Raw genomic sequence first — 26,007 nt, 5'->3', positions numbered from 1 at the left:
GATGACCCGGATAACCCGACCCGGTTTCAACGCTGATGTAGATGGAGCAACCATCGTAGGAGTGCCTTTTTGTGGTTTGAAAGGAATCAGGATAAAGACCACGGAGATATGACACAAAACCCGACCTGTGTCAAAATTACGCGATTGATTTTTATAATAAAAAATTATTAGTTTTCGTGTCTATCAGGCAAACCGCTTAGAGCAATGAGCTGAAAATCAGTATGTAGCTGGAATAATCATCATAGAAAGTCCTTGCAGTAGTACAGAATAATTGGAGTACAAACCACTGAGTTATGATTCGAAAGGCAACTACGTGTAGCAAATGCAAGATCGAGATACTCTAATAGAACAGTCACCCTAATAAAGCATTCAGCTGCATTTATAATTTACTCAATTATATTACATTGCAAATTATTCTGTAGGGAATTCAGTTACAAACAAGTCACCCTGTAGTCAGATCAGCCAGAAGAAGGTACCTAATAGAGAGTTCAGCTACAAAGAAACCATCATGTAGAGAGTTCAGCTCAAACAAATTGCCCTGTAGAGAGATCAGCTAGAAGAAGTTACCTTGTAGAGAGTTCAGTTACAAAGAAACAATCATGCAAAGTGTTCAGCTACAAACAAATCACCCAGTAGAAAGTTCCGCTATGAACAGATCACACTGTAGAGAGTTCAGTTAGAAACAAGTCATGTTGTAGAGAGATCAAGCAACCTTGTAGAGAGTTCAGCTGCAAACAAATCACCTGTAGAGAGTTCAGCAGGAACAAGTCACCCTGTAGAGAGATCAGCTAGAAACAAGTCACCCTGTAGAGAATTCAGCTACAAACAAATCACCCTATAGAAAGATTAGGTAGAAGAAGTTACCTTGTAGAGAGTTCAGCTGCAAACAAATCCCCTGTAGAGAGTTCAGCTAGAAACAAGTCACCCTGTAGAGAGATCAGCTAGAAACAAGTCACCCTGTAGAGAGTTCAGCTAGAAGAAGTCACATTGTAGAGAGTTCAGCTACAAAGAAACTACCATGTAGAGAGTTCAGCTGCAAACAAATCACCCTGTAGAAAACTCAGCTACAAACAAATCGCCCTGTAGAAAGATCAGCTAGAAGAAGTTACCTTGTAGGGAGTTCAGCTACGAACACATCACCCTGTAGAGAGTTCAGCTACAAACAAATCACACTGTAGAGAGTTCAGTTACAAAGAAACCACAATGTAGAGAGTTCAGCTGCAAAAAAATCAATCACTCTGTAGAGAGTTCAGCTAGAAAAAGTCACCTTGTAGAGAGTTCAGCTGCAAATAAATCACCCTGTAGAGAATTCAGCTGCAAACAAATCACCCTGTAGAAAGATCAGCTAGAAGAAGTTACCTTGTAGAGAGTTCAGCTATAAAGAAACCACCATGTAGAGAGTTCAGCTGCAAACAAATCACCTGTAGAGAGTTCAGCTAGAAACAAGTCACCCTGTAGAGAGTTCAGCTAGAAGAAGTCACATTGTAGAGAGTTCAGTTACAATGAAACTCCCATGTAGAGAGTTCAGCTGCAAACAAATCACCCTGTAGAGAACTCAGCTACAAACAAATATGCCCTGTAAAAAGATCAGCTAGAAGAAGTTACCTTGTAGAGAGTTCAGCTACAAAGAAACCAGAGTTCAGCTGCAAACAAATCACCTGTAGAGGGTTCAGCTAGAAACAAGTCACCCTGTAGAGAGATCAGCTAGAAACAAGTCACCCTGTAGAGAGTTCAGCTAGAAGAAGTCACATTGTAGAGAGTTCAGCTACAATGAAACTCCCATGTAGAGAGTTCAGCTGCAAACAAATCACCCTGTAGAGAACTCAGCTACAAACAAATATGCCCTGTAAAAATATCAGCTAGAAGAAGTTACCTTGTAGAGAGTTCAGCTACAACAAAACCATCATGTAGAGAGTTCGGCTACAAACAAATCACCTGTAGAGAGTTCAGCTAGAAACAAGTCACCCTGTAGAGAGATCAGTTAGAAAACAAGTCACCTTGTAGAGAGTTCAGCTAGTTCAGCTATGAGTGCCTTTTTGTGGTTTGAAAGGAATCCAAATAAAGGCCATCGAGATATGACACAAAACCCAACTTGTGTCACAATTACTCGATCGATTTTTATTAATAAAAAACTATTAGTTTTCACGCATACCAGGCAAATTGCTTAAAGCAATGAGCTGAAAATCAGTGTGTAGCTGGAATAATCATCATAGAAACTCCCTACAGTAGTACAGAAGAATCGGATTACAAACCACTGAGTTATGATCCGAAAGTCAACTTTGTGTAGCAAATGTGAAATCGAGATACTCTAATAGAACAGTCACCCTAATAGGACATTCAGCTACATTTATAACTTAATCCATTATAGAATTATATTACATTGTAAGTTATTATGTAGAGAGTTCAGCTACAAACAGTTAGCCTTATAGACAATTCAGCTACAAACAAGTCACCCTGTAGAGAGTTCAGCTACAAATATGTCGCTTTGGAGATTCAGAACATTACATGTCACACTAAAGAGAGTTCAGCTATAAACAAGTAACTGTGTAGAGAGTTCAGCTACAAAGAAACTATCCAGTAGAGAGTTCATCTATATAAACAAGTTGGTTAGAATATAGAGATCAGCTACAAACAAGTCAGTGTTCAGCTACGAGTAAGTCACTCCGTAGAGAGTTCAGCTACAAAACAAGTCATTCTGTAGAACAAACAAATCACTCTGTGGAACAAACAAATCACCGCAAAGAGAGTTCAACCAATCAAAAACCATCCTGTAAAGAGTTCAGCTATACAAACAAGTTATAACTCTATAGAGAGATCAGCTAGAAACAAGATAAAGCTCAGCTACAAACTTAACAGTTAACAGATCACACTGTAGAGAATTCAGCTAGAAACAAGTCACCTGTAGAGAGATCAGCTAAAAACAAGTCATCCAGTAGAGAGATCAGTAAGAAGACATCACCTTGTAGAGAGTCCAGGTACAAACAAATCACCCTGCAGATAGTTCAGCTACAAACAAATCACCCTGCAGAGAATTCAGCAATGAACAGATCACCCTGTAGAGAGTTTAGCTAGAAACAAGTCATCTTGTAGAGAGATCAGCTAGAAGAAGTAGAGTTCAGCTACAAAAGAAACCACCATGTAGATAGTTCAGCTGCAAACAAATCAACCTGTAGAGAGTTCAGCTACGAACAGAACACCCTGTAGCAAGTTTACCTAGAAACAAGTCACCCTGTAGAGAGATCAGCTAGAAACAAGTCACCCTGTAGAGAGACCAGCTAGAAGGATTCACTTTATATGTAGAGAGTTCAGCTACAAAAAAACCTCCCTGTAAAGAGTTCAGCTGCAAACAGATCACCTTGTAGAGAGATCAGCTAGAAGAAGTCACCTTGTAGAGAGTTCAGCTAGAAAGAAACCACCATGTAAAGAGTTCAGCTACAAAATACACCTGCAGAGAGTTCAGCTACAAACAGATCACCCTGTAGAGAGTTCAGCTAGAAACAAGTCACCCTGTAGAGAGATCAGCTAGAAACAAGTCACCTTGTAGAGAGTTCAGCTACAAAGAAGCCACCCTGTAGATAGTTCAATCACCCAGTAGAGAGTTCAGCTACGAACAGATCACCCTGTAGAGAGGTCAGCTATTAGCAAGTTTCCCTGTAGAGAGATCACCTACAAAGAAACCATCCTGTAGAGAGTTCAGCTACAAACAAGTTACCCTATAGAGAGATCAGCTAGAAACAAATCATCTTTTAGAGAGTTCAGCTACAAACAAATTACCGTGTAGATTACAAACAGATAACCCTATAGAGAGTTCAGCTAGAAACAAGTCACCATGTAGAGAGTTCAGCTAGAAACAATTCATCCAGAGATCAGGTAGAAACCCCATAGAAAGATCAGCTAGAAAAAGTTACCTTGTATAGAGAGTTCAGCTACAAACAAATCCCTCTGCAAATAGTTCATCTAGAAACAAGTCACCATGTAGAGAGATCAGCTAGAAGAAGTTACCTTGTAGAGAGTTCTGCTGCAAACAAATCACCCTGTAGAAAATTCAGCTACAAACCCGTAGAGATTTCAGCTGCAAACAAGTCATCAAGTAGAGAGTTCAGCTAGAAACAAGTAGAGATCAGCTAGAAGGATTATTTTGTAGAGAGTTCAGCTACAAACAAATCACCCTGCAGATAGTTCAGCTAGAAACAGGTTACCCTATAGAGAGATCAGCTAGAAGAAGCTACCTTTAGAGAGTTCGGCTATAAAGAAGCCACCCTGTAGAGAGTTCAGCTGCAAACCCATAGAGATTTCAGGTGCAAACAAATCACCCTTTAGATAGTTTAGCTATGAACAGATCACCCTGTAGAGAGTTCAACTAGAAAAAAGAAATCCTGTAGAGATATTAGGTAGAAGGATCACCTTGTAGAGAGTTTGGTTACAAACAAATCACCCAGTAGAGAGATCAGCTAGAAACAAGTCACCCTGTAGAGATTTCAACTAGAAGAAGAAGTTATCTTTAGCTACAAAGAAACCATCATGTAGATAGTTGTTCAGCTGCAAACAAATCAGCCTGTAGAGAGTTCAGCTACAAACAAATCGCACTGTAGAGAGATCAGTTAGAAGAAGTCACCTTGTAGAGAGTTTAGCTACAAAGAAACCACCATGTAGAGAGTTCAGCTGCAAACAAATCAGCCTGTAGAGAGTTCAGTTACGAACAGATCACTCTGTAGAGAGTTCAGCTAGAAACACGTCATCCTGTAGAGAGATCAGCTAGAAGAAGTTACCTTGTAGAGAGTTCAGCTATATATAAAGAAACCACCATGTAGAGAGTTCAGCTACAAACAAACCACCCTGTGGAGAGATCAGCTAGAAACGAGTCACCCTTTAGAGAGTTCAGCTATGAACAGATAACCTTGTAGAGAGTTCAGCTACAAAGAAACCATCATGTAGAGAGTTCAGCTGCAAACAAATCACCCTGTAGAAAGTTCAGTTACAAACAGATCACCCTGTAGAGAGTTCAACTACGAACAGATCACCCTTTAGAGAGTTCAGGTAGAAAACAGTCATCCTGTAGAGAGATCAGCTAGAAGGATCGTCTTGTAGAGAGTTCAGCTACAAACAAATCACCCTGCAGATAGTTCAGCTACAAACAAGTCACCCTGTAGAGATATTAGCTAGAAACAAGTTATCCTATAGAGAATCAGCTAAAAACATGTCACCCTGTAGAGATATCAGCTAGAACCAGCTACAAACAAATCACCCTGTACAAATTTGTGATGGAAACAAATCACCATGTAGAGAGTTCAGCTAGAAACAAGTCACCCTGAAAAGAGTTCAGCTACAAACAATGAGAGTTTCAACTACAGTTTAGTTATATAAGAAGTCATCTTTTTACCTACAGTATGTGATAATCATTCAGTGTTAAATATATAAATATTTAATCAGACAAATCGCTATACACACAAGTGCTTCTTTGTTTCACAATTCCTGCAGTAAAAAAAAAAAGAAAGTTAAACGGAAGTTGTAGAATGCAATTATTCTGGCATAGCATGTACTAGCCATATTACAAGGTGTATTATTATGTACTATTGGAACTCCACACTGTAGTATGACAATAGAAAATTTCATACTATAGTCAGTACGCAGTCACCTGAGCCCCTACATCAAAGAGGTGAATGTGTGTTCACTCCCAATAGTTTTGCACTGGAACAAGCATGTTTTTATTATTGTAAACATGTTTGCACGAATGAATTGTCTATACTAAATGAATAGGATATTTTTAAAGCCTTATAACTCACTTGATATCAGGCATTTAAAGGGCTTCATAGTACTACTAAATGTTTGGGCAGCTGGCCCTTGTAACAAGAGTTATAAACAAGAAATGAAGACTCAGGTGAATGTCAAATTTGTTTTGATGTGTACAGTAGCACATTAATAAATATTGTTCTATTTTAGTACAAAAATAAACATTTCATAGATGACCAGTGTTCACTACATAATAGCTTAACCTGTCAATTTAATAATTGGTTTATTCATTATTTTCTTGCAGACATTCCGATTCTCATTGCAAGTGTTGCATAATAGGCCTGATGAAACGCATTGGAGAAGCATACAAGATTGGCAAAAGACATCCAAATTTTGTGTTGGATCTCATGAAATTAGATGTTCCTGATTTATTACTTGTTGATACCTCAAAAGAACGTGATCCTGATGTTGAAAAACAATTTGTTAGTATGATCTGTGTATTTATTCAAGGAAATGGACTACGAAATATTATTTTGAATCAGGTTGGACTCATTATGGTAAGTATATGTAGTACCCTATGTGCAGGGACCACATTATAATAACAACCAAGCATTAAACATCAGTGCCATTCATGCCCTACCTGCCATACATGTAGAAATTATGCAGAGGTCATTACAAATTAATTAAAATAACATTAAAATGTTTTAATGAATAACACACCTTCAATGGCATCACAAAAACCAGTTTAAAAGTCTCTTAGTTTGATGGTGCTCAGATCTTGAGCCTACTCAGATGTTTCCATCTAGTGGCTTTCAACAGCAGATATCATCATAAACACCTTTGAAGGTGTTGATGAACAGCTGATCATCACAGCACGATTAGTAAACAATGTATAATAGTAGGGATTATCTCTTGATAGCACTATATAATAATACTTAAACATATAGGCGATCAACACAGTGTCAGTAGTTAACAATAGTAGGGGGTGACTCTTCAGAGTATCATTCGATAATAGTGTTAATTTGACATACTGTGGCTTAGAATTGAAAAGAAAAGAAAAGAAATATCACATAAGCAGGATGGTTCACAGAGCAATAGCCACACTAACACTTCACATTCGATCTTTACCATGACACATTCCTCACCACATTCACATGAGCTGACCCACAATACCAACAGCAACAGTAGCAGCAGATATCTATAGTCATGCAAAAACCTCACTATACACTACATTACGTGTCTTGCGATTCTCCCTAACTAATAAATTCAGGCAATCTGGAGAGCCTACTCTAGACAGTACTACATATAGCATTCCATGTGAAAAGCTCTCATCGGTCATATCTACTCCTACAGCTTTAAAAGTTTGGCCCTGGCTTTTGTTGATTGTCATTACAAAGCAAGGTGAAACAGGAAACTGCACACGTCTAAATTCAAAAGGCAACATAGAATTGCTAGGAATAAGTGGAATCTGAAGAATAATGATGTCATGACCTGCATGCCTACCATGAGAAATTTTGGCATTGATAGTGTTAGCAGAAAGTTTAGTGATCACACATCTAGTACCATTGGTGACTTGTGGGGGATCTAATGAGTGTGAAATTATAATCGGTGCACCAACCTTCAATGAAAGTAAATGTGGTGGCAACCCTGACACTTCCAGAGAATTCAAAAACTCTGTGGGAAACTCAACTGCCTGGAACTCATCAGGCACCGAGTCCAAGGACTTGTACCGAATGCATTCACAAGGTAACTGCTCTACCAAGGTTGTGTTAATGGTCCAGATAGTATTGTTATAAGAGGAGCCAAAATGCAATGCTCCGATAGCCATGTGATGTCTGTAAAGTTTGACAGTAAGTGTGGGTAAACTCTAGACACCAACTCATCAATGTTACACACAAACGTGCCCATAGTTTCAAGTAGCTGGACAACTTCAGTAGTATCATCATCAGTGGGGAACTTACCATCTCCTATGGCTAACAGCTGGTCAGCAAATTGTCCGGCTGCTTGATCCCCACTAAGGTGTACTCTCATATTAGTGTGTAGATGTTTAGCAATCACACTGTCCCGTGGGTATGATTTCTTCAGACAGGCATCCACTATGTTACCTCTAGTGCCACGTGGAATTACTGGGAGGATTTGCCTAAAGTCACCACACAACAGCATACAAATTCCTCCCATTGGCTGGTTGTTACCTGTTAGATCCCTAAGAGTGCAATCCACAGCTTCAAATGCATGTCTGTTAGTTATTGGAGCCTCATCAACAACAATGGCCTTAGCTTCCTGGATGACTTTGCAAAGTGCAGTTCCTCTCTTATTGCTACAGATGAGAATGTCCATAGCATTCAAATCTAGTGGGATTTTGAAGGTGCTATGTAAGGTACGACCTCCAGTTGAAAGTGTGGTAGCTATTCCGCTAGATGCGGTGGCTAATGCTATCTTGCCTTCAGATCTGATTCTTGCCAGAATAGGGTTGGTCAAAAAAGTATTACCTGTTCCACCTGGAGCATCTAAGAATAACACACTGCCTTCATTTCTTTTAACCATGGAACAAAAACAATCATACACATCTCTCAGATCTGCTGTAGCAAAGCAGCATTGCATTCTAAATAGGCTTGCTGTTCACTTTGATCATAATTTATTTCCCTGTGATACTCCCTAGCAAACCTATCATTGTCCACAGTCTGTGGCTGAGGTAGGCCATACTCAGGCAACTGCCTACCTCCCATGGAAACCACTTTGTCCTGCAAGTCGTTTAGTGCCAAGTCGAAGATACCATCATTTACCTCCAAGTGATCACCTCTGTGTAGACTATGTTGTTGATGCAGAAAGCCTTCAACCATGGCTTTCTTGTGGTTGTCACTCTATATCTCCAGTGGGTTGGATGGTTCACACCAGGCCAGTATCACAGCAAAGAGGGTGCGAATACTTGCTGGTGAATTACTAACTATTGCCTCCTCCATAGCCAAGTGATACTGGTTATCATCCTCAAGCATTCCCAACTTGAGACATGCCTCATGGAAGGAAGTGCACAGATCACCATCAACATTTCTCAGGTCAACAAATTATTGCAGACCCTTAACATTATGCAATAGCAAACGGAGATAGAAGCATTCCCCTTGACGTGGGCTTATGGTGTAGACTCTACCCAAAGCTTGGGCTTGCTTAACACCAGGGTAGCCAGCCACCTCTGTTCCTTGTTTCCTCCTTTGCCAAGACTTGTTGTTCCATGTGTAGTTCTCTAGAACATTAACGTACAATAGTGTCTTAGCAAAGTTGTCAACCTGACAGAGAACAAAGAATTCCGTCAAGATGGTCTTTGGAGTGGCCCCTGAAGCTTGATTCCTAGCGGTGTCCTCAGTGAAATAAACTCGCTGGCCATTTTCCAAGTGCACAGCTAGTTGTTGTACTGGAGGAAATCTCTCATGGATTGGAAATTCCAGTATCCTCCATGCGGCTTCATTGCTGCTGATGTAGTGAGCATTCTGGTACTCAGAAGTCTCGTACACCTGATCTGAGCGTAATGCAAAGGTTGCCTGGTCACAACCTTTGTGTAAATACTTCAGTACGTACTTGATGGAACTGATGGACACACATAGTTTAACATTGCAAAGGCAGTTTAAAGCACGCAACAAATACTTGTTGTAAGGCACTACCCACCTGTTGTCAATATGTTTGGAAACCCAAGAGCCACTTGCATTAATGGTGATGGTACTCACCTGTCCACCGTCTTCAGGATTTCTCCTTCTATACAGTGGGTAGCTATCAGTACCTAGTTGAGTCTCAGGTACAAATGGTTTTGGGTATTTCTTACTGCACTGGCCATGCTTCATGCAAGGAGATGCATGATTAATACTCCTCCAGGGTCCATGCACCATGTTGGACATGACAATTTGGTGCAGTTCAGGATCAAGCACCGGATCAGGTATTTCAGCACACACACAGAGGGCCGGAGGAAGCAAATTAGATTTGGTCCGGCCAAGTGAAGCACTTATAGTAGAGTATCCATTGCGTGCGAAGCACGCCTAATCTAGGGGGATCTGGGGGCATGCCCCCCCCAGGAAAATTTTGAATTTTAACCTTCATGTAATGCAATCTGGGTACAATTTGGTCACATTTACTAACCAATCAGCTCGGCAAGATCGCTGCACAACCTTCTTCTTACCGAAATCCCGCTTAGGAAACACAAAGATTGGTGGCGGATGTGCTGGTTTTACTGGAACGTCAGCCAATGCGGCAGCGAGCTTCAACTTCGACATCGCCATGCTACCGTTACATACCTAAAACCTAATTAGTCGTATGAATTTTTTTATTCTCTAAATTTTTTTTATTCAGTTCTCAAAAATTGGTTCGGCCAAAACCGGAGCAACCGGACTACTTCCGCCGGCCCTGACACAGTGTCATCAATTTTATCAGGTGTAATTTTGTGTTCTGGGATTAGCCAGTCCAAGTTATGGGCATGTAGTAGGCCACACTTTTGCCATTCTATTGAATAAAGCCAAGCACATAGTTTTCCAAAAATCATATCTATCTTTAACATTTCAAACATTTTTTTAAGTTTGAGGTGAAAAACTCAAGCACACTCGGCCTTCTGACCTGGCAGTAGATTATCTTTGATTTCTGGCCAATTAGGATTGCATGCCATGGTAATAAACAAATCAGGCTGGCCATATTTTCTAACATAAGTCATGGCATCTTCTTGACGCTTGTGCATATAGCGTGGACCACCTGTGAATGTCGATGGAAGGATAATTCTATGACCCACATTGCGATGATCTCCATCTCCATCAACTATTGCATCTCGGAGATCCTGATAGCAGTCAACACGAAGTGCCTTCTGCTCATGCCTAAGAAATTGCAACCGTTCTGTTTCAATTTTGCAGTAAACATCTACCAAGAACTGTTGGAATAGTCGCTTGGTCCTAAGTAACACAGAAACATTTTGTCTAACCATGATATGGTAGCGGTAATAGACCAAAGCTGTCAATTTTTTGTTTGTAGATATCTTGCTGGTCAAATAATTCCTTAGCCACTTTAAATAGTTGCACATAATGGTTGTCATTGTGCAGTAGCTGGTTGACACTGCTGACAATGTCTGGCCTCAAACCACCAACTATTTGACACCTTGTGGCCACCTGTGATTCCTGATTATCAACAAAATAAATTTGACAAAATTTGGTGAGTCACCTGTTGAGGGAACAATACTACCAATACGGTGGTATACCCGACCCTGTATTCTAAAGGAGGGGTTGAAGCCAGGCATTATCACCTCGTTACATCCAAAGTTTGTCATTTGGAATGCAGAATTATACTTCCGTATGTTTGCCAGAAAATGTTTACCCTCGCTATCTATACCCTTATACAGGCGCTTGTAATAATGTAGTCAACTGTTTATTGTAGCTATACTGCAAGCAAAGATTGGGCAAAATTAACTTAACACACAGGTGCACACTTCCTGGCTAATTGCTTTTATAATTTAGGCAAGTAGTTAACATCACAAAGACTTGGAGTATTAGAGCTTTACAGTGGTCAGCACTGAAAGTCTGACAGCAACATGTGCTGCAGCCTTTGGATTAACCTAACCTAACAAACTGGAACTGAAGACTTAAGAAGATTACTTGACCTAGCTAACAATAAGGTGAAACAATAAAGGGCCAAAGAAAGGATAAAATCTCTCCCAACCCAGGATTTGAACTGCAGGCCATCCCCAAACAATTGTTATGCAAGATGCAATGAGCCCAACAATAATTATACCATGTAAATGTATGATTGGTTACTGATTGGCTTTAGTACACTCTATGCTGTGTGAGATACTAGACAATAATAATTTACAAACTGTGTTGATGATTATTCCAATATGACTGATATATAATGTTTTGTGACCATGCAAGCTGTGTACTGCAATTATGTGAAGATTGTGTGCTATGAGCAAGTTACACTAGCATATATTGGTAACTGAGGTGTACACTGGATGATATAAGCATACAAAATGTCCAAGTGATATTGTTTTGTGCATTCTACAACACCGTATGTGTAATGGTAAAGCTAGACACGAAGTGAAAGCAGCAATAAAACATGAGCAAAAGAGAAAAGCAGCAGCAAGATGTCATCATGCAATATCACGCATGCAACAACACACTTGCAAAATCACTTCTGCAATATCATGTTTGCAAAATTATGCATACAACAACACACATTTTAATGTTCAGTTACACTTAGGTATACCCAATAACATGCATGCAAAATCACACATGCACCAACACACATACAAAATCACACATACAGTAACATGTAACTGAATCTGTGAAAACCGTTCTTATCGCCCAAGACAGTAAGTTTGATTTTTTACACAACCACAAAGCTTAATGAATGTACTATCAAATTAAAGCTTAATGAATGTACTATCAAATTTTACTGTCACAGTTGACCAGAGTAAAGTGGTCTGCTTTTGCTTGCTGCTTTTTTCAAGCACAGTGGCGAGCTGTACGAGTGGTCTGGAGTCTTGATGGAGCCGTGGCCAACCAGGAGATGGTTGTGTGTGGCTGTACAGCTCCGTGGTATTGGACAATGACCTGTGCTGTAAATTTCCTTTCATTTTTAGCCAGTTCTGAGCTCTGAATGGCCCATAACTTGGCATAATTCTTCCCAACACGTTCCTTTTCAATTTTTGAACACCATCTTGCCCGCCTTCCAGGGCCCCCGCCTCCCACCCTTCTGGAGCTCACCTGATACAGACAACCTTGGTTTTAAAACTATCTAAAATGGCGGGAAACTTGGCTGTTGGCTACTTCATCAGTGAATGATCTGGAAGGTAAGAAATTGCTGTGAAACGTGTGAAAATTTGGTATGCGTAGCTACCACCACTGGCCAGCTACAATACTCTGAATATTTAAAACCGACATTTCTCGATGGGCGATAAGACCAGAGCCAGTCACATGTATGTAATGACACATGTACAAAATGTGACCCAGTCTGGGAAAACTGGCTTATCGCCTATTTTAAAGTATCAAGAAATGACAGTTTTAAGTATTTATTGTGTTGTAGCAAATGGTTCTAGCTGTGTGTAGCGACCAAATTTTCACACCCTTTATACAAATTCCTTACCTTCCAGAGCATCCACTGTACAAGTAGCCAACAGCTAAGTTTCCTGCAATTTTAGATAGTTATAAAAAGAGATTGACTGTATCAGGTGAGCTCCAAATGGGATGGGTGGCAGGGGCCTGGAAGGAGGGCAAGAGACTGTTTAAAAAATTGAAGAGGAAGGCATAGGGATGAATTAAGCAAAGTTATGGGCCATTCAGGTATCAATACTGGCTTAAATGAGAGGAAATTTACAGCAAAGGCCTTTATTCAGCACCATGGAACTTTACAGTAACATCCAGCTATCCCAAGGCTGACCAAAGCTCCATTGAGGCCCCACACCACACGTACAGATCGCCACTGGGCTTGAGAAAGCAGACAGCAAAAGCAGAACACTCAAGCCTGGCTGATTTTGATTGTGAAACTTCACAGTTTATTCATGTAGCTTTGTGTTTTTGATGAAAAATCGAATCTGCTGACATGAGTGATGGACCAGTTTTCTCAGATCTAGTCACAAATCATGCATGCAACAGCATACATGCAATAACTTGTCTCATTGTAAATTAGCAGGCATAGTGGTACTCTACATGTCTGTTGGAAGACTTAGGGGTGGTACCAAACATCCTGCCTTACAATGACAGTTATTACGATCACATATTTACACATGGTTTGAGTTTATGTTGTGATGTTAACACTTTTCAGCAGGAGGAGTAATTTTATGGTTTACCAGTTTGGCAAAACTGGTTTAAAGGCTTCTTGAGCCATTAATTAACTTGACATAGACAAAATTGGTTAATAACTAGTTTTTTGATACCAGTCAGTATGTCTGTGTGAGTCGCAGCACTTTAGTGCATGCAACTGTATCAGCGAATATTGGGCAGGCAGATATGAATTATTAACCAACCTATTAAAATGTGTGTATTCACAAACCTATCTGGATAAGTAGAATTTGAGGAAAATGGGAACAGGGCATGAACAGTAAGTGGAAATGAGAATGACCCATGGAAAATTCCTGATAAAGGTCATCATATGATATACAGGTTGGATAGGTTGGATTTTACAGCACAATGTGTTTTTGTAGCATTGTTTGGATCCTTTCACTAAAACAATTGAAACACTCTAATAGAGCGGTTACCTGCATTAAAATACTCTAATAGAGCAGTCAAGAATGTTTTATTAACTATCCCACCGGGGCCCCACATTAATGGGCTGTGAATTGATGGACTATATCTTTCATAGATTAGGTATATTATATAGACTAGATGAGTCATCAATACTGAAAGTTAGTTACACCTTTGAAACCATGAACATTTTAGAATATTCAACTATTTAACATGTTGGTTGCTGGGGCCCACCCCTGGGAATAATGGCAATCGCCACCGGAGGATTAAATTACACATATGTGCACATATATATATGTGTGTGTGTATATAAGTATATACATTTATTTACCTAGCTATCCACCCTTCCACTACACCAAGCTTTACATTGCCTACTCTTTTTCCTAATGCTAATCACATAACATTTTCCCACAAAGCCAGTAGTGTACGTGGCAATACACAGTAATAGCATTCTTGCAGCAACGATAACATCATGTAGCAGTACTCTCAGTGCAATAGCAGCAGCAATAGCAATATTCATGCAGCAACAATATTCATGCAGCAGCACCCTCAGTGCAATAGCAGCAATACCGCACCTACTTGATTAAATGCCACACCTGTAATAGTTGCTGCACGTGAGTGGTCCCACAATCGATAGTGAAAATAATGGCTTAAACATTGTTCATGAAAATCGAGTGGTAGTCGAGTATGAATAGTCGCCTCAGTGATTTTTGGAACTAAGGTAATAAGCGCCGTTGCATTTAATCAAGTACATACGGTATTCATGCAGGAGCACCCTCAGTGCATTGGCAGCAGCAATAGCAATATTCATGTAGCAGTACCCTCAGTGCAATAGCGGCAGCAATATTCATACAGCAGCACCCTCAGTGCAATAGTAGCAGCAATAACATTCATGCAGCAGCACTCTCTTAGTGCATCATGCAGCAGTATTCTCAGTACATCATGCAGCAGCCATCATGCAATAGCGATGTTAGTGCGCCACCAACAAGGCAACAATAGCAGCATTTACCTTATTTTTCGTGGGTCATTCCTGTTCCCACTTTCCATTCCCAGCCCGTTTTCCTCAAATTCTATACTTACTCTACCTATCTAATGTGGCCACAGGCCCTTAGGTAACTACATTTATAATATGCAGACCAGCATATCTACAAACCAGTGCAGATGCAGTAATCATACAGTACAATAGTACTGTATAGTAGGGACGATGAAGGTGTGGGTGTGGTCCACGAAGAAAAATCTACCCAAAATCATCTTCAGAAATCCTTCACGGCCATTTCACAGTATTGGTCAGGTATAAACAAGCCCAAATGTGTCTTCAGAATGACCCGAAATGTTTCCAATGAGATGCTACGAAATTTAAAAAAATATTATTTTAGTGAATTTTCTACTGCCTCACTGCCTGCCTCACTGCCTGCCTCACTGCCTGCCTCACTGATGTGTTCAGTCAAGAGTAGCGGAAAACTGGCTACAGCTGCAGCCTTGCTTCTTTGGCAGAAACGCTTCCAATTTTATGGAGAAAAAACGTTCCACAATATTAAATACCTACAATATGTGCGCTACTGTCTTATCTTTGATCCTTCTTTATCGTGGCCATCTCTCATGGGTACGGCTTCCATCAAAGCATGCACACCACAGCGCCCCAACATATTGGAATAAATGTGTAGCATAATTGTAGCAAGCACGTGATTTTAATGTTGGGATACACCTCGGGATATGCTGCTGCCTGTTCAACATCGCCACTACACGCATAAGGATTAGAGTGTTTGCTTTGGCTCGAAGGTGGTTTCTTTTCCAAGTTTAAAAGCCGGTTGTATATGGCACCTCTCTACAGACTCTATGGGTAGCTTTCCCAGAGCACTTTTCAGGCGTACTACAACTGAAAAACACCATAGTAGGCCTCATAAGCTCGTGTATCTCGTCGTCTAGAAAGTGGGCGTGACCCGTACTTACGTGAACTAAAAGTAAGAGCAGCCCTGAGGCTCTGTTGAGAGAATTAGTGGAAAATAATACTGTAGACACACTATAAAACAGTTAAAAAGATACTTCTGTGGGTAATGTGTTGTTTAAAGCGGTTTGTTAAAAATCCGCATCCTTAGGAACGTTTAGCTGTGTATTTCAAGAATTGCAGAGGGGGGGAATTACTAAATACAGTTATTCAATAAAAATTTATAAAAAGTACACAAACAAGTGCAAGAAAAAATTAGGAATTTTCCATAGGAGTAGGGACTGCAGCAATAAAAAGCGCTGAAACAAGCCGCTGAGACAAAACACTACTGAATGATTGCATTTTAATCCCTACTTTAGCCTGCTATGATGTATGGTTAAAGTAGGGATTAAAATGCAATCATTCAGTTGTGTTTTGTCTCAGTGGCTTGTTTCAGTGCTTTTTATTGCTGTAGTCCCTACTCATATGGAAAATTCCTAATTTTTTCTTGCACTTGTATAATATTGCATTTGTAAATAGGACTATGTACAGTGATGTTAATTGTTTTCATTGGCAGCCAGCAAATTAATTCTATCAGTTCCAGCAGGTGCTTGCTACACTGTCACCAACCTAGCAAGAAAACGCTTGGCCATAGCAATAATTTGCATCAAACTATACTCCATTTCCTTCATGATTGTGTAATCATCAATATAATTATTTAAACACCACAAGTTTTTTATAGTATCAGTTTTTAAAAAAATTGCAACAGCATTTTTAAACCAGGTGCACACCCACAAACGGCTGAACGCCGACTGTGGGCGCACGCCTGGTGGAGCTGGGCAATATTTCAATATATTGGTAATATAGTGATATTGAACTACACAATATATCGTATCGAGGTAACTTATAGAGCCACAATAATATCGTCTAGACAATATAATCGCCAATATCATCTATATCGCCTAATTAAATCTGGCTAGTGGTTGTGTTTCTTGCACTTGCTATATACCTACAAGGAAGGGCAATTCGATTATGGACAAATTCCAGCTGTTGTCTGGCACCATTTCCTATTCTATGATATGTGATGCAATAATGTGTTATGTAATGTTACTAGTCTCACTGCTTGAGAAATTTAGTTATACTCAATATTTAATCATATCATGAATATAAGCTTGTCAATATATCAAATAGCATTATTTTCAGTATCGCCCAGGACTAACACCTGGTTTACTGAAATTGTTTTTGGAAAAGTGTGTGTGTGTGTGTGTGTGTGTGTGTGTGTGTGTGTGTGTGTGTGTGTGTGTGTGTGTGTGTGTGTGTGTGTGTGTGTGTGTGTGTGTGTGTGTGTGTGTGTGTGTGTGTGTGTGTGTGTGTGTGTGTGTGTGTGTGTGTGTGTGTGTGTGTGTGTGTGTGTGTGTGTGTGTGTGTGTGTGTGTGTGTGTGTGTGTGTGTGTGTGTGTGTGTGTGTGTGTGTGTACCTACCTATCTACCTATGTTTGTCCGTACGTGCCCACGTGAACAAAATCACTAAATGGTAAAAGCAGTTTGCATGTAAGATGTAAAAGCGAAATGAAATCTGTAGTAAGCTTTTGCACAGGTAAACTTTGCTCTGAGGTGGTTTTTTCTCGTCTACCTGAAAAACAGGTATGGTGGCTCTTCATATACTTCATGAATGGTCTTCTCTTTTGGTTTTATAGACGTTTAAAACAGTATTGAAGGCTCTCAGGCTACCAGATATAGCGTATCCTTCAAGTTGAAAGGTGGTGTTACCCGTACTTACACAAACAAAAATGAATGGCAGCCTTGAGGCTTTCTCTAAATAATTCATGTGAGAAAACACGATAGACACACTATGAAACAGTTGAGAAGATAGTTCTGTGCATAATTTGCTGTTTGAAGTGGTTTGTTATAGTTACGTGACGGTTAATATGAAGGATTAACCGAGGTTAATGCGTGACGGTTTATACTATCTCACGTGATGATTAGATACTGTCTGGTGCTGGCGTCGGGTATGATAGTATACGGGGAGCTGCTTCTGTGCATGCGCATCAGTTACCTCGTGGTTTTAGGCAGGATTTTCACTGGCGATTTGTCTGATGGCAGATAATGATTCAAATCAGGAGAAGTAAGGCACAGAAATGCCTGAGGATCACACCCAGGACCCGACACAGGAAGGACGTAGTGCTCAGATGGTGAATGTAGTGCAGGTTGACAAGTTACAAGGCACCATTACTGAGGTGATGAAGAAAGCATGGGAGAACCTTCCTCCGCCATCGGGAGGTGGAGTAACGAGACCACCCGCCCAAGGTGAGATATCCTTTCTTCTCCCTTTCGAGATGACTCACCCCTCCCTGCCTCAGTGAGCGGGGAGGGACGTCATTAACCACTGTAGTTATCACTCGCCTGGCACGCTATGCCGTAGCCCCCGTTCAAGGAAGACCCACGGGTTCGTGGTTGCTATCAGTTTGTTCGGCCATCTACAGGGTGGCTCAAGGCTTTTGGATCCTCCTTCGTGAAGGTTGTGGGGATTATGTACAACCGCAGCCATGCAGCTGGGGACTGTAACTTTGTTTCGTACTTACCGTATGACGGCGGTCACCTGGAGAACCACAGGTCCCCAGTAGCCAAGCAACTAGTAGTGCCCCTTGGTGATCCTGCCTTATAACTTGGCCCAAGGCCTGACGTCTCCCCAAGGGAGAAGTGTACTAGCCCGAGTGCAACAGCTGTCGTACAGCCGGTATGTCAAGTATACCCGGTTACTACTGTCTCGTGTCTGTTTAGGAGTACCACCCCCATCCGCACTTCAGCATGTGCAGCTGGTCAACAACCCCTGGAATGGGTCGGAAGCTGAGGACATTGTGACCGTGACACCAGACAACAATACAGCTACTGGCCTTGCCAGTAGTAGCCAAGTGAGCAACCTCGGCAGGGAGTTGCCGATAGGATATGCCGGAGGGATTTGTGTTGGGGAAGGTTTGCCTCCAGTACCAGAGAGGCTTACAGCATGAATCAGACGGGGGGAATTCATTGAGATGTGCGAATTGATACCGGAGTATTGGCTAGCCAAAGAGGAAGATGGACAGTCAAAGCAGAGAGGAAGTGTCCCAGGAGGGTTTGGATGTCTTTACCTGGGTGCAATCATTCACAATCTATGTGAGTGTCAGAGCAGCACATGATCCTTCACTGATACCAGAACTGATGGCCTATATGTACATGATTGTTAGGGCTAGCCAGGACTTTGGCGGCACAAGTTGGGTCAATTATGATACAGTGTTCCGAAGGCAGGCAGCAGCGACTGGTGTGACAGCATGGTCAAGGGTAGGGACCAGTCTATTTTGCTTTTTTTTCTACCTATTTTTCTTTCCAGCAATTCTTTTATTTTTCACCTATTATGCTCCATATTTTGCTCAAGAATTATAAATTTTGCTCAGCAGTGATCATTGTTAATTGAATATTTCTAAGTGCAAAGCTACAGTTTCGCCTTAAAGTGACTGTTCTATTAGAGTATCTCGATCAGCAATTACTTCTAACATGTAAAGCAAGAAGCTAGCTAATATTGCTTAACATGTGTGACTGTTTTATTAGGGTATCTCGATTGTCATTTGTTGTTCCTGTAACAATTAGCTATGCATTGTCGATATTTTAGCATGTCTGACTGTTCTATTAGATTATCTCAATCTTTTGTACAATTTTTATGTCCACTTAACAAAAATTGCTCCTATTATGCCAGCATTTTGCTCATTGCTTTTACCCACCCATTATGCCAAAAATTTTGCCGGCGAAATCGACGGGTCCCTAGTCAAGGGTCAATGGAACCCAACATTACATCTGTTTCAATGGTCCACATAGGCAAGCCTATCGCTGCGAACTGTGCTAGGCAGCTACACACAGAACCGAAGACTGTGGGCTTGGAGATCCAGAGCAGGAGGGGTCAAGTTGTCTGCGGGCTCTGGAGGCAATAGTTCAGTCCCTGTCATCAAGGCAGACTGCTAGCCACCCCCAGGCCTCCCAGCCGATACGACCATCTGGTCAAGTGTGCAGAGCTTGGAACAGGCAGGAGTGTCATTTCCGGTGGACACATGTATGCAGCAACTGCAGTGGAAACCACCCAGTGGTACTCTGTCAGGCCGCCAGCCAAGGGTCACACCACCGAGGTGGTTGGTTCCAGCCTTATTGAACTATGTCATAATTTTGTTGTGATTCAGGTCAAACTCAGCTCTACCTATGTAGCAACTGCTGTGTGTTTTTATTAAATGCTTAATCAGAATTATTACCTAGTGGAGTCTCTCACCAGCCAGTAAGAGGCCTCATCCAACTGCGGACTGTGCTACCAGTGTGGTTTTTTGCCAGCCTAGTTATTTGAGGCTGTAGCTATCCATTGTATGCATGTGCTTAGGTTAGAGCAAGTGAGCAGTTGGGGGGCTGCTGGCGGGTGAGAGACTGGGGCATGGGATAGAGTCAATAGCCCCTAATTGTCTCCGTAGAGGGCTACCAGTACATGGAAGATTTACAAGCCTTGGACTCTTGTCGTCCGTTGAGCCCACTGAGACTTCCACAGGAGCTGTGCAGGGTTGTGACTCCTTTACACTGGCAGGAGTGGGACAGGTTCCTAAGACAGCACCCAGATCAGCAGTTCCGAAGTTATGTGGTTGATGGGATTAGAAATGGCTTCAGACTGGGCTTTGACCAGAGCAGCCCCTTGCAGGCCCCGTCGAGGCTCAATATGCCTTCAGTAGAGGAACACCCGAAGGTGATATCGGAGTACCTCGCGTCAGAGTGTCGGGAAGGCAGGTACTGGGTCCTCTAGATCCAGGTCAGTTCTCCCATGTTCACTGTAGTCAATTTGGGGTGGTACCGAAGAGCACCCCGGGAAAGTGGAGACTAATTGTGGATTTGTCGTCTCCGGAGGGCAAAAGTGTTAATGATGGGGTTAGCATACCTCGGTGCTCTCTAGCATACGTTTGCATGGAGAATGCTGTCCAAGGGGTGGCAGCTATGGGAAGAGGCTTGCTGATGGCTAAGTTGGATATACGCCAGGAATATAAGGCTATACCGGTACACCCAGTGGACTGTGATTTGCTGGGAATGATCTGGCATGGCAAACTCTTCATAGATGCGGCTTTGCCCTTCGGGCTGTGCTCAGCCCCCAAGATATTCACAACAGTGGCAGATGTGGTGACATGGATCATACGACAGCAGGGAGTGAGGTTTATCATTCACTACCTGGATAATTTTCTTCTAATTGGCCCCCCAGGGTACGATGATTGTGCCGTGGCCCTTGCCATACTACTCCAGACGTTCGATCTCCTCGGTCTTCCGGTGGCATGAGAGAAACTGGAGGGACCCACGGCATGCTTAACCTTTTTGGGTTTCGAGATTGACTCAGCGGCACTGGAACTCAGTCTCCCCCAAGAGAAATTGTGGGAGTTACAGCAGACAGTTGCCAGTTGGCTGGATAGAACAGACTGCCGAAAGAAGGAGTTGGAAAGTCTACATGGTCAACAGGCCTATGCGAGCAAGGTGGTGAAGCCAGGCAAAACCTTCACCCGCCACCTGATAGAACTATTAGCGGGTTTTCGAAAGTCATATTATCACATCCGGTTAAATGAGGAATTCAAGGCTGACCTCATGTGGTGGATGACGTTTATGAGTTCCTGGAATGGCACGGCTATCATCACCCCTACCGAGCAGGGCCATTGTGAGCACCACATCTGGACAGACGCGTCAGGCTTGTTTGGCTGTGGAGTCGTAGCCCCATCACAGGAGGAGTGGTTACAGTGGAGATGGTCTAACTGCACCCCAGACGGTGCAGAATCAGTAGAGGAGAGCATTCTGTGGATGGAACTCTTCCCGATTCTACTGGCAACGGCTGTCTGGGGAAGGCGTTGGGAGGAGTTGAATGTGATCATACATTGTGACAACATGGGAACAGTCGTAGTAGTAAACTCGGGATACAGCAAGGCAGCACCGGTGATGCACTTGCTAAGATGCCTGTTTTTTGCCAGGGCACATTTTCAATTTACGCTGCAAGCAGTACATACACCGGGGGTCCAGAACACTTGGGCAGATGCGGTGTCCAGAAATAACATCAGTTGGTTCTTGTCTCAGGTCCCCAATGCTGGAAGAGTTGGCAGCACTCTTGGTAGCATTCTCAGGTCTGGCAGCACTCTTGCTGGACCAACACATCGATTGGAGATCAGTGAGTTGGACACAACGGTTCAGCAGCTGTTTATAAATGGTTTGGCCCCATCTACATCCAGGAACTATCAGTCAGGGAGTAAGCGTTTTATAACATTTTGTAATTTGTATCATGTAAGTTTTCCGTTTCCTGTGAATGAACAGTTGTTGTCACGTTTCGTGGCATACTTGTTTAAGGAAGGACTGAAAGGGGGCACAATCAAGAACTACATGGCAGCGGTGAGACACGCACAGATAAGTATGGGACTTGGTGATCTACGAATGAGCGATATGCCTCAGCTGGGATATATAATAAGGGGTATCAAGAGGGTTACTGGGGGTCCACCCAGAACAAGGCTACCGATAACACCGGACCTATTGAAGGTGATGCGAAGGTCGTGGTCTCCTCCAATGGATAGGAATGGGGTGATGCTGTGGGCTGCAGCGTGCATGTGCTTTTTTGGCTTCCTACGATGCGATGAAGTTGTGATATCATCGGATTTTAGCTACGACCCGCAGGTTAATTTATCTCTGAAGGACGTCTGAGTTGATAGCTGGGTGAAGCCAAGCTATGTGGAGGTAAACATCAAGGCATCCAAAACAGATCCTTTTCGTCAAGGAGTAAGGGTGTATCTCGGAGCAACATCAAGGGATATATGCCCTGTGAGTGCAATTCTGCACTACCTAGCCTTGAGAGGGGCAGGACCAGCCCCCCTCTTCAAGTTTAGCCATGGGAAGGGCTTGACTCGGGAACATTTTGTCTCTGCGGTAAGAGTCGCTCTGAACGCAGGGGGAGTCGATGCTTCATCATACGCTGGCCATAATTTCCGGATTGGCGCAGCTACAACAATGGCGAAGGTCAGAATTCAGGACTCACTGATCCAAACTTTGGGATGATGGGAGAGTTCAGCGTACCTTCTCTACATTAGGACGCCACAGAGTACACTTCAGGCGGTAGCTGGGACATTGCTCCGTACGTGATGGAGGCATAGCTATGTAACCTTTACTAGTCTTGTGTATAGCTATTTGTTGTATACTGTAGCTGTGTAGCTAGCCCTTGTGTGGGTACATTAATGCTATAACATTCATTATTAAAAAGAAATAATAATGGATCAGTATAGTCACGTCAGCATGTTCATTATTTGATATTAGCTGGATAGTTAATCAATATACGGAGTTTGGCGAGTGGGCGTTTGGTAGGCATGCTCATTATCGGATTTTGTCTGGAAAATTGGCCAACAATTCAGTTGCATGATTAGTTAATCAAGATGTGCGTGTCGACATGCGGTACGTGGGTGCTATCTAAGCCATGTTTCCCCCTTTCTTGAGTCACACGGAACAGGGGGCGTGGTGAACGGATAAGTAGCACGAAGAGCGGGGGCGTACAGGCTTGGGTGATGGGGGGTTCCCCCCATTGGGCTGGAATCACCCAAGCCAACAAGGATATAGCTAGTACTATAGAGCGGTTCATCAGTACGTGACACAGGGTACGGATATTGCATGCCAGATATACTAACTAGTACGCGTCATCGAGACGTATTCACCAGAGGCCAATCCTGTTGATATGTAGAGTTGGGACCCCCTCCTTTGGCACAGAGGAGCAGCATTAAGTGACGGTTAATACGAAGGATTAACCAAGGTTATTGCGCGACGGTTTATACTATCTCACGTGATGATTAGATACGGTCTGGTGCTGGTGTCGGGTGTGATAGTATACGGGGAGCTGCTTCTGTGCATGCGCATCAGTTACCTTGTGGTTTTAGGTGGGATTTTCACTGGCGTTTTGTGTGATCCCCCCACCCACCTCGGTTATGCTACAGTAATGTGTGGTGCGTGGCCGGTAATGCTACTACCGGGTTTCGCATCCAGCATGTACTCTATACAGTAAAAGCATGCTGTGACAGGTGCTGGTCTGGACTTGGCATCACCCAAGCCAACAAGGATATAGCTAGTACTATAGAGCGGTTCATCAGTACATGACACGGGGTTCGGATGTTGCATGCCAGATATACTAACTAGTATGTGTCATCGTGACGCATTCACTTCCGGTGCTGGACCAGCACCAGAGGCCAATCCTGTTGATATGTAGAGTTGGGACCCCCTCCTTTGGCGCGGAGGAGCAGCATTAAGCTTCCTTAGTGGTACATAGCAACGTAATTACTGAATTACAAAATAATTCATGAATCATGAAATACGCTAAATTGCAATATTTACAAATCTAATAATCTAGCTGAATTAATAATAGCAATAGCATGAATATAAACTACAATTATATGCATGATTGATTAGTTGCCTATTAGAATGGGATAGTATTAACTGCATGGGCACCTGGTTTTTAGAAGTAACATTACATCAATTTGTTTTGTAATGGAGCAAACTCACTAGGACTCATTAACTGCAACAATGGCTGTAGACACTTTACTAGTAAGCCCAATTTCAAGGAGTAGCTTATGGTAATGCCATAAATGCACTAGCCCAGTGTCATCACAAACCCTCTAAGTGTCAAGGATGACCAACTCAGAAGATAAGTCTCAAGAATTTAGCCTCCTTGGCCTATTGTTTTTTTTTCTACTGGGACAACGTGTTTGAGTGGATATAGTGATCTTAAACCTGCCCAACTAGTTTATGCAGTATCAATTAGTATGACATCATTGATTTTGTGTATTCTACAAGATTGGTTTGTGATCTAAGCCAACATCAAGCATGTCCTTTCAGTTTATCAAACTATGATAAACCACAGACAGGTTACAGGATACTTTTATTCCTAAAGCATGTTAGGTTTAGTTTGGTACTGTAGGTTCAAATACTATGCCCTCACCGAGGCATGTTAACTTATTACATTGCAATAAATACACATGAATAGTGATCAAACACTAAGTAAAAATACTTGTACTTTAGACTTACAACACCCTTCAATGCGTATCTATTTACAGCTAAAGTAGAAAATTTATGCATATGTTTTGATGGCAGAGCCACACAACTTCTGATTTTAAATAACTCGGTTCCATTCTAATATCCAATTAATTAAAGTACTGTATATTAGTGCGCTCTGCGATATATTGGTAATACCGTTTCTTGTGATAAATTATCATAACCGTTTATCATACCATGACAGCGTTTGATAACCGGTATATTGAAATACCGGTATATTGATGAATACCTGTAAAGGATTGCTTTTAACCCAGCCTTTGGTATTTAATTATCCAATTTGTTGATGGTTTTACAGATACGCCTTAAACAAAAACTTGAGGTTGTCACATTACAACACATGTTTACTTGTACTGAACTATATATATTTTTGGTTTTTGGGATGATGCTGTTTCATACTAGGCCCAAGAAATGATGCAATAGTTACATATCAAGCTAACTATATACCGATATACTGTGATATTTTCCTGTTACTAATACCGTGTATTCAAATTTCAATACCACCGAGCTCTACTGTATATGTAGAGTCCTTATTACCAGCAACAGTTTCTGGAGTAGATCCACTACAAATAAGACTGTGATCATCTGCATATTAGAATAGAGAAGACCTTTAGTATGCTGATGAATAAGCCTGTTTGCATAAATTAGAATCAACAAAGGGTCAATAATATGAACAAAATAGCAGATTTTAAATTATCAAATGTACAATATTTCCTTTCTATTGATACTCACTGAAAGAGCTATACTCTTGCAAAGTACCACTAGAAGGATTTTTGTGATGAAGGACACTTTCAAAAGTTTTGTACTTTCTGTTAGGGTTTTACAAAAATATGGATTATGAACCACTATTGTGTTTCTTGGTAGTGGTGTGCGATATAGGATATTTTCCTATCACAATTATTGCACACAATACATCATGATATCAAGACACACGGTAGTGTGTCGTGCGGCCCAAGAAGCCGGCACGTAACACCCATGAGTATATTGACAGGAAGAAAGAAAATGCAATTTTTGCACTTCCGTAGCTCTGTGCTGCGTTGATGAAACAAG

General features: G+C 41.8%; 1 protein-coding gene across 1 annotated transcript in view; it reads left to right on the top strand.

Annotated features, from left to right (window-relative positions):
• LOC136264790 (uncharacterized) overlaps nucleotides 1-26,007 on the top strand; it is a 168,539-nt gene that overhangs the window by 15,948 nt on the left and 126,584 nt on the right. Inside the window, exon 7 of the mRNA XM_066059559.1 lies at nucleotides 6,035-6,287. Coding sequence (XP_065915631.1) covers nucleotides 6,035-6,287 — 253 coding nt within the window. The remainder of the gene's footprint in view (nucleotides 1-6,034; nucleotides 6,288-26,007) is intronic.

This window comes from Dysidea avara, chromosome 8 (assembly GCF_963678975.1).
Source record: "Dysidea avara chromosome 8, odDysAvar1.4, whole genome shotgun sequence".
Taxonomy (NCBI): Eukaryota; Metazoa; Porifera; class Demospongiae; order Dictyoceratida; family Dysideidae; genus Dysidea; species Dysidea avara.
The sequence above is the reverse complement of the archived record's forward strand: the minus strand, read 5'-3'. Positions and strand labels throughout refer to the sequence as shown.